This window comes from Ammodytes marinus (genome assembly GCF_949987685.1).
Source record: "Ammodytes marinus genome assembly, chromosome: 1".
NCBI lineage: Eukaryota > Metazoa > Chordata > Actinopteri > Uranoscopiformes > Ammodytidae > Ammodytes > Ammodytes marinus.
Window position 1 is genome coordinate 37,038,943 of NC_137230.1, and position 10,431 is coordinate 37,049,373.

Genomic DNA, 10,431 nt, shown 5'->3' on the forward strand with positions numbered 1-10,431 from the left:
ACACTAAAAAATCTCGGTCGGATCTAGTAGGACATCCGGGTCTTCCTAACCATACTAAATCTGGCCACAAGAATCGGGACTTCCTAAATCTTTTTTTCTACCGTACTAAATAGCAGAAAGTATGCGATTTGGAAGGCAGGGTTAATTGTAGCTCATCAAGGCCATTTTTATTACCAACATGTTTGATTTTCAGAATGACATGTAAACAAAAACACAGGGTTGGACTTCTACTTTGTCGCATCCGGAATGAATGGGAGTCCGTTGAGGCAATGTGTGTGTGTGTCAAAGGTGAACCAGCTCCATTAGTGTGTGTTCCATCATCTGCTTAATGCTCTGGCCTTCTTCTTTAGCGCGTGTGAGTTTATCTGTTAATATAGCAGGGCAGGGCACCCATTAAGGAATAGAAAGAGAAAATAATAACAGAGAATAAAGAGAAAAACAGCTTCAAATAAGGATCAACACTTTCAGTTTTAATCAGAAATTTTAAGCGAGCGACTCGACGGTTGTTGATAGCCTGCTTATCAAACAGTCTTACCCATTCCACAGAACACCCGAGGCAAATCAATTATAACGCCAGACTATCGATGTAAATGTCTGTGTTGATAGAATAATGTTAGAAATAAAACTAACCTTGCGGAACTACCCCTTTAACCGCACTGCCTTATCTGGTGTGAATGCAGCCTAAAGCCCCTATCTCACTGGGCTGCGACAGTGTGCGACAAGTTGGAGACACAAAATTGCGACAAAATATGCGAATTAGCGACAATTTTCAATTGCAGTCTCACTGAGTTGGTTCCTCACGACACGTTTGCCAATGTCCTGGCCAACACTTGCCGGGAGGTCGCATTTATGTCTCGCGAACGTCTGGCGAGTGTCGCACGAACGGAATGTCAGTCTCATTTTTGTCTCAAATCAGTCGCAATTTAGTTTCATATATCGCCAAACCCTCGCAAAGTTGTCTCACATTGCTCGCACTTTCTGACTCGCGGAGACTAAATTGAGAAGGGTTTGCAACGCGTTTGAGACACATGCGACCACTCTGAGACTATTTTGAGACTAGATTTGTCGCACACTTTTTTTGAACATGTTCAAAATTCAAGCGACAGGACTGCGCGGCTCTGCGACTCATGCGAGGAAATTGAGACCTCCGCGAACGTTTGGAGACAGTTTAGAGACTCCCTCGCGACTGCAGTCTCCAACTTGTCGCAAACAGTCGCAGCCCAGTGAGATAGGGGCTTAAAGAGACAGGAGGATATTTGTGGCTGTAGAAGGAATCTGGACCACTTTTTACAGCATTTTAAAGCTATAGCCCAAGCACCATGCAGAGTTCAACTGGCGTTATCTGCTACAGCTCGGTCAATAACTCATAATAAATAAATAAATATATATATATAAAACAAATTCTTTAGACTTCTTCTCCTAAACTAAGATCAACTTACCTCCTCGTTTTAAATGCCAGTCTGCGCATGCATAATGTGAAAAATCATACATTCGATTTCCCAGTTCTATTTGGAAGCATTTACTTGGTATAAGTTGTGTTTTATAAAAGACACAGTTTGTCTAAGCTCTTTGTATATGACCAGCGTTAGACAATATGCCTTGTCTGAACACATTTCAGTTTTCAGAAGAATAAAAGCAATAATATAGGGGAGAACGGGGTAAGTAGGCACACTTTTTACTCTAGTGAGAATTGCTCATCACCAAAACATCTGTCAATAGCCATTCCTACATTAAATTGAAGCTTAAGGTGTTGGCTAAAAATGTGTGTCTCTCTTTTTTTCCAACTTATTGTAATGAAGAAGTAATTTACCATCAAAGACACTCTGACACATTGTGACAACCAACCCCATCAAGGGGTCGGTTGTCACACACTATGGGGTTGTTTGTCACAATGTTATCTTAATGGGAAAAATCTTAAAAAGAAGGCAAGGAGGCAGGACCAAATTTGAATGTTTAATTGCATTGTCAAGTTGACAAATAGGCCTACATAACGTTCTGTAGCCTTGGCAGCTGGTCTAGTTTGGGATGCACTGGGTTGTTTTGATTTTGTTGCCCTTTTTTCTTTTGCTTGCTAGCTGCCTTTTCCTGCTCTATTATTTCCTTCTCTGGGGTGTCAGTGAGGATACAGCTTGACAATTTCTTTCGTTATTGGGTTCCTTTTCTGGCTGCAGCCTTGAGATAACATGTGACAACCAACCCCCCAAAAAATTTGACGACCAACCCCAACTTGAATTTCTTGCTAGCATCAAGGCCAACAACCATCTGACAACTAATTAGCTTGCTAACCACAATCTAAACTATAGTTTACCCTTCACACTTTCTGAGGGTAACAAGTGTTTTGTTATAAACCCATTGTGTAAAAGCCTAGAAGAAAAATACTGAGAAGCAAAATATTTGGAATTTGACATGAAAAACACAAAACATCCTCTCACCTGAAATGCAGCAGTCTAACTCCAAGGAAGTCTATGTATGTGACCTCTGATCCCAATTCTGGACCTTTTTTATATCAACATTTCAGAGCTAGCGCGCTCTGGTGGCGAGATATAACGAATGTGACATCCAACCCATGTGACAAATTACCCCGTTCTCCCCTATATATATACATACAGCTCTGGAAAAAATGAAGAGACCACTCCAAATGTTCAGTGTCTCTCGTTTGACTATTTATAGGCATATGTTTGAGTAGAATGAACATTTTGGTTTTGCTCTACAAACTACTGACAAACATTTCTACCAAATTCCCCCCCAAAAAATATTGTCATTAAAGAGCATTTCCATTAAGTATTGTAGAGATGAAGATTGAAGAAAAATCCAGACTGGTCTCTTAATTTTTTCCAGAGCTGTATACACACACACACACACACACACGCATGCACGCAAGCACATGCGCACACACACACACACACACACACACGCACACACACACACGCACACACACGCACACACACACACGCACACACACACACGAGCCCGTTGCAGTTCAGGCTTCGTTTAAGGCTACTCTGAGTTCATTGGTCAGGAGACGGTTTTTCTCAAGCTGCTTGTAAAGATGATCTTTGCAGTCAGAAAGCAGGAGAGAGAGAAAGAAAGAGAGAAAAAGAGATAGAATAAAATGTTAGTACAAAAGGACAAGAAGAGTTGGTGCTGATTTGAAGATAATCACAAAAGAGGTTAGTTTGAAATCAAGCTGTTGATTCACATAAACATTATCAAAATGAAGGTGTAGTCAGTGATTCTGGAGAACGCTTCCTGTCAACAATCAGTGAATATATCCTCCCAATCTGCCACCTGTCCGTACTGTGTGTGCACTGGGGGAAAACATATAATTTTAATAAGCTCTGTAACTCACATTGGATTAGAGACATTATGTCATGTATGAATCTGGAGAAAATTCGTTGTACTGCCTATGGATCTGAGACTAAATTTTATAGAGTGTGGCGCCCCTTCCTGGACTACTATGAGAAACCGACCACAATGTTTGAGGAATAGCTTCCCTCTTTTATTTGAATTTTTTTTTTTTTTTTTTTTTTTTTTTTCATATTGGTTGTTTGTTTTTGTTTCTTGTTGTGTGTGTTTGTGTTTGTGTTTCGTTTCTGTTTTTTGTTTTCTTTGACGTTGTGTATTGCTTTGTGTGTTGATTTCTTAATGCAGGACTGTTTGTGATTGGGTGGGATATGTTCGGGAGGGAAAAAAAGGGGAAAAAATTAATAATCCATGGTATTGCAGCTGTTTGACACTTTGTGATTTAATAAAAAAAACCTTTGAAGGAAAAGCATGTAGCAGAATGAGGCTGTAATCAAAAAAATAAATAAATAAAATAAAAATAAGCTCTGTAAATGGGTATGTTGCTAGAGACAGTGCGGAACGCGTCATAATCGGAGGCCGCGCCCATCGTGGGGGAAAACAATACACAGCGCTCCATCCACTTTGTATTGAATGACACCCGTATTCGGCAAACAAACTTAATAAAAACGTAATACGACATGCCTTTCACAAATACACGTTACTTTCTTTTAAGCCACGACTCTTGTCTGTCTATACGAGCTGTTTTGGTGAAAAAGTACTGAGTAATTTCGTGAGGGTTAGCCTACAGCAGAAGGCTAACATTAGCCTAGCATACAGCATACATTAGTTAAGAGTTTTGTCTCGATATTGAAAATTACTCAATACTTTTTCACAAAAACAGCTCGTATAGACAGACAAGAGTCGTGGCTTTAAAGAAAGTAACGTGTATTTGTGAAAGGCATGTCGTATTACGTTTTTATTAAGTTTGTTTGCAGAATACGGGTGTCATTCAATATAAAGTGAATGGAGCGCTGTGTATTGTTTTCCCCCACGATGGGCGTGGCCTCCGATTATGACGCGTTCCGCACTGTCTCTATGGTGGGCCCCCCTTTGTTTACAGAGCTTAGCCAAAAAAAAATTCAGCGCACACACTTAATATGTTCAGCTAGCAGACCATGAGAAAATATTCACTGAGAAAAAGTGTGTTTTTGTCAACAAGCGTTTTCAAGAATCGCTGACTCGGCCTTTAAAGGAATACTTCACCCATACGGAACCGGTGTTCTATCATTATAAAATCACTATTATAATATAATGAATGAGGTTTTTCTTCCCTCAGTCTTTCCTCAGTCTTCCCTTGGCCCAGCTGTCCTGTTAATCCTAACCCTACAGTTTTACTAGTGTGATGTCACACATGGGAAAATGTAGGGTTAGACAGTGAGACCATAAACCACTCTTTCTGCTTTTTCTCAGGCTAGGATGAACCGATTTCTAAAATATTTGAACATTTATAACTACATAGGATCTCAGAGTTCAATACACCTTCATATTTCCACCGGTGAAGTGGGTCTTTAATATGTTCAGCTAGCAAATATTCACTGAGAAAAAGTGTGTTTGTCAACAAGCGTTTTCAAGAATCGCTGTCTCGGCCTTTAAGTAACACCTCACTAGGTCGACTTTCACATTCTCAGAGGGGCACAGCCGTCCCGTCCTAGTCATGATTACTTGTGTACTTACTGCAGCTTTTACCAGTGCTGTGTCTGAAATTGCGCACTTCTGTACTTACACTTACTTTTTTAGTGCACTTTGCGCAAAACCGGAGAGTGTGCCAAAATGCAGTGCACTGTAAGTTCCTCGGTCGTGCACTCAAAACGGTCTAAAACTTGAGTGTGGAGCGATGGACACTTTCCACACTCAACGGCCGCCATCTTGCCTACGTAGCGGAGAGGACGGGACATTAAAATCAAAATAGAGGAGCTTGAAGCAACTGTGGAGACGGACGCGCTCTACAAAAGTTAAATTACACATTTGTTTAGTTTTTCCGTACAACTACACTGTTTTAGACTGTATCCGACCGTTAAAAAAAAAAATACCACCGAAGAAGAACCTTCAAAATGCAAAGTCATTTCCGGTAGGTGCGCGACGGCAGTTTGGACAGTGCACTGTAGAAATGAGAGCACTGCGTCTATAAGTAAGTGTACTGTTGGGATAATAAAGTGCACTCAATGTAAGTGCACTTACGTGAGTGCGCGATTTCAGACACAGCACAGGAAATATTGAAGATAAGATAGAAATTTAAAAATCCAAACAAAATACATTTCTTAAGGCACTTTCATAAGTTCAACATTGAGTCGAGTTAAGTGTGAGAATGATCCATGGTTTGGTTTGTCGACAGGTTGTGCTCTTTCACACCAATCGTTTCCTCTGGTGGGAATCAGTGTGAGTTGGTGAAGAACCAAAATGCCAATGTCATAAGCCAAGTATCTATCTATCTATCTATCTATCTATTCATCCATCCATCCATCTATCCATCCATCTATTCATCCATCTATCCATCCATCCATCCGCAACGTCATAAGCCAAGTATCTATCTATCTATCTATCTATCTATCTATCTATCTATCTATCTATTCATCCATCCATCCGCAACGTCATAAGTCAGGCATCTATCGATCGATAAATCAATCAATCAATCAATCAATCAATCAATCAATCAATCTATCTATCTATCTATCTATCCAATCATCTAAATGCAGCGTCATAAGCCATGAGAGAACGTTCTCTTCACTTTCCATAATCAATATTCTGAAGGCAACTACAGAAGGATTTGTTCATTTGTTCATTGTCTGCTAAATTTTCTTCTTAAAAACATGACGAAGGGGGCGCCCTTAGCTCAGTTGGTAGGGCGTCCCCCCCCATGGGCCTCGGCCAGCAGCGGACCCGGGTTCGATTCCAGCCCGCGGTCGTTCTCTGCATGTCACTCCCCTCTCTGCCCCATTTCAACTCTGTCTCTACACTATCAATAAAGCATAAAAATGCCAAAAAAATATCTTAAAAAAAAAAAAAAAAAAAACATGACAAAAATGCATTTTTAAGACTTGTTCATGGTATTCTTTGATTTATAAAATGAAAAAAGGCTGTATCCAAAATCTGTTCGGTAAAAACTAATAAGCTGTAACAATGAAATTGTTTTTTAAACCTGCAGTGTGTAGAATTTTGGGTTTTATTTCCTAGCAGATTTTGTAGAAAGTAATTATAATATCCATAAGTACATTTAATTTAGTGCATACTAGCTGAAAAAAATGTTTTGAATAATTTTTTGTCCCCTTAGAAAGGGTCTCATATATGTCCATATTTCTGCATATTTTGGACCAAGGCCTAGTGCCGCCATCTTGAAAGTGTCATAGTTGGAATGTCATCAGGTGCATTGTTTAAAATTTAGAATTGTTCTTGTCCTTGAAGGCCACTGTAGCTTCTGTTATTATTCTAAAGGGGTGGGGTTACCCAGGGAGCGTTGCATTCTAGAACTTTGTAGAACTTACTTGATGATGTCATATTACACACTGCACCTTTAAATAGATGCTAATGTACACATATAGTAAGAAGATATTTACAAATTTGCATTTCTGAAAAAATTATAACATGATAAAACAGATTTTAATATAAGTAATCACCTGGCAAAGTTCCATGATGATATGTATACGTTAAAAATGTTACTCTATTCAACTTTTTATTTTTTGTTTAACATTTGAGATAGAAACCTGTATAGTAGAGTCTTTTATTTTATCTTTTATTTTTGTATTAAATTTTCAGTTTTTTTTCAGTGTATGTAAAAAATAAAAATCTATAATTTAAGAATTTAAACATGTTTTACCCTATTCACCTTCAGTGTCTCACATTAGTTTAGGCGTTTTGATAGGCTACCTGTCTCACCTAACAACCCAAATCATTTATATATACCAAATAAAATGTTTTACCAACAGAAAAAGGAAAGAGTGAATGAAAGAGAAGCTTAAGACTTTATTCAAAAGCTACTCAGAACAAAAACAAATTAAAACAAATTAAAACAAAACAGACAAAATCGAAGAAAAAAAAATAATAATAATAATTGACAATTTAGAAATGAAGAAATGAAGAAACATGGCAGGAGAAGGGAGAGAAAGGGTCTGGGCAAAGATGGGAAAAATGTTTTATTTTGACGGCTCAAAGTGTCTGTATGACTGTATGAGATATGGACAAATTGATGGTGGCAGCGGACGCCCCATATAGGCAGTAGTTAAGACGCACAACCAACTTCTGGAAGGAGGGTGATAATTTAGCTGTGAAAAGAGAGAAAAACAGAGGGAAAAAAACAGTGTTGGAAAGGAGGAGTGGAAGACAGAGAATGACATGCAGAATGGACAGAGGATAAGACAGAAAAACTGAAGAAAATATGAGTGAAATTTGATGGGGAAACAAACACCACAACTAAGTGCTATTGGTAGTTAAAGACCTACTTCACCGGTTTGAATATGAAGGTGTATTGAATTCTGAGATCCTATGTAGTATAAATGTGCGAAAAAAATTGAAATCGATTCATCCTAGCCTGAGAAAAGGCAGAAAGAGTGTTATATTTAACCATTTAAAGACATCACAGTAATATTTACAAAGTACGTGTTTTTTTAACCCTATATTTCTCTTTCTGTGATGTCACGAGAAAGAGAAATATAGGGTTAAAAAAACACTCTTTCTGCCTTTTCTCAGGCTAGGATGAACCGATTTCAATTTTTTTCGCACATTTATACTACATAGGATCTCAGAATTCAATACACCTTCATATTCAAACCGGTGAAGTAGGCCTTTAATTGTGTCAAAAGAGTTAGAAAAACTTATCTAAAAGCATTTAGTTCACACAGCAATCAATGTTAGACTACGGAACCTTATGGTGACACGGGCAAACATTTACAAAATGTGCCCGACATTGCCTTTTTGAAGTATTTAATTTAAACCTGCAGTGTGTAGAATTTTGGGTTTTATTTCCTGGCAGATTTTGTGGAAAGTAATTATAATATCCATAAGTATACGTTTAATTTAGTGCATAATAGCTGAAAAAAAGTTTTGAATTATTATTTTTTCCCTTAGAAAGGGTCTCATATATGTCCATATTTCTGCATATTTTGGACCAAGGCCTAGTGCCGCCATCTTAAAAGTGTCATAGTTGGAATGTCATCAGGTGCATTGTTTAAAATTTAGAATTGTTCTTGTCCTTGAAGGCCACTGTAGCTTCTGTTATTATTCTAAAGGGTTGGGGTTACCCAGGGAGCGTTGCATTCTAGAACTTTGTAGAACTTTCTTGATGATGTCATATTACACACTGCACCTTTAAGGTCATTCATAATCATAATATACACTAAACAACTAAAACGTCAACAATGATATTAAAAATGCCACGTAAAAATGATCAACATGATCATATTGGCTCACAACATGCCAATGTGCACGTGTAAAAATAATTTTTTAAATAGATGCTTCCAATTATTTTAGTTTATAAATTGTGAAGTTAAAAAAAAAACTACTCCATGACATAGCATTATTAAGACGTTTAAAAGATTAATTTAATAAATTGTAGCACCAACTAAGGTCTTATTATACTCAAATGAATGAATTCAACGCCTTATAAGACTTTTTAATGATCTGTAAGAACCCCTTATCTATAATCTACTAGTATAGAAATCACGTGCACACACAGGCCACTAGATGGAGCTATAGAGTTAGTGTTAACAGCAGGTTAGGGGTGAAGGGATCTAAGTCTATGGTTGCATTCCGAATCGCATACTCTTTCTTTTTTCTATTCTACATACTACATCCGACGATAAAAAGAATCTAGTTAGGATGCAGTAGGCATACTATTGGGACATACTTTTCTCTCTTATTTCATCATAACATTGCGCCTTGATCTTGCCTCTTGCTTTTATATCCGTCGCATCCCCGTTTGTTTTCATATGGAGGCTTCGTCGATGTGACGTCACTTCACGTGCGCACTGGATTGTGGGTCAGAATCGCCCAAATAGGATGCAGTTTTCAACACTAACAATCTTGGCCGCATGAAGTAGGACATCCGGGTACTTCTAACCATCCTAAATCTGGCCACAAGAATCGGGACATCCTAAATCTTTTTTTCTACCATACTATATAGTAGAAAGTATGCGATTCGGAACGCAACCCATGTCTAATTGTAGCCTGAGGTGCTTTACATGGATGTCATGTCATTGAGTGCGTGGTCCAGCTCCTCACTGATGGCTTTGTACTTCAGTTTCTGGGCATACAGCTCGTCTTAGAGGGGGGGGGGGGGGGGATTAAAAATGTCAGAAAACAGAAGACAGTGGAGGAAAAAGAAGAAAATGTCGTACATAAATAAGAGTTGGAAGGGTATGTGTGCATACATGAATGTTTACCCATGAATTGTCTGCACACACACACACACACACACACACACACACACACACACACACACACACACACACACACACACACACACACACACACACACACACACACACACACACACACACACACACACACACACACACACACACACACACACACACACACACACACACACACACACACACAGCTCGTCTAGCGAGGGGGAAAGTGTCATGGAGGATTTCAAGAGAAAAATAATAATACAAAAATATGTGTCAGAAATATCAGAAGACAATGAAGGAAATGAAAGAAAAGTAGGACATAAATAGCAGTTGGTTTGGTCTCAACATTGGTATGGACACAGACACACACACACACACACACACACACACACACACCCCCATCCCTCCCTCCCTCTAAAACTGAGAGTGTCAGACAACAGAAGACAATCAATGAAAGAATAGGAGGTCAGAAATAAGTTGGAAGGTGAAGCAAGTGTGTAGGATTGATCTCAACATTGATACGGACACACACACACACACACACACACACACACACACACACACACACACACACACACACACACACACACACACACACACACACACACACACACACACACACACACACACACACACACACACACACACACACACACACACACACACACACACACACACACACTGACATAAATATGAGTTGGAAGTTGGAGGAAGGGTGTAGGTCTGGTCTCAACATTGGTTT

The 10,431-nt window shown here is 38.8% G+C and overlaps 1 protein-coding gene across 6 annotated transcripts in view; it reads right to left on the reverse strand.

Annotated features, from left to right (window-relative positions):
* Positions 1-9,511: 9,511 nt before the first annotated feature.
* The window catches only part of LOC307253833 (tropomyosin-like), a gene marked incomplete at both ends in the record, with an annotated part of 16,561 nt that continues 15,641 nt past the window's right edge, over positions 9,512-10,431 (reverse strand). For all 6 annotated transcript variants that reach the window (XM_080032013.1, XM_080032012.1, XM_080032011.1 and 3 more), the window contains one exon: positions 9,512-9,594. In XM_080032013.1, the coding sequence (XP_079888139.1) occupies positions 9,512-9,594 (83 nt within the window). The remainder of the gene's footprint in view (positions 9,595-10,431) is intronic.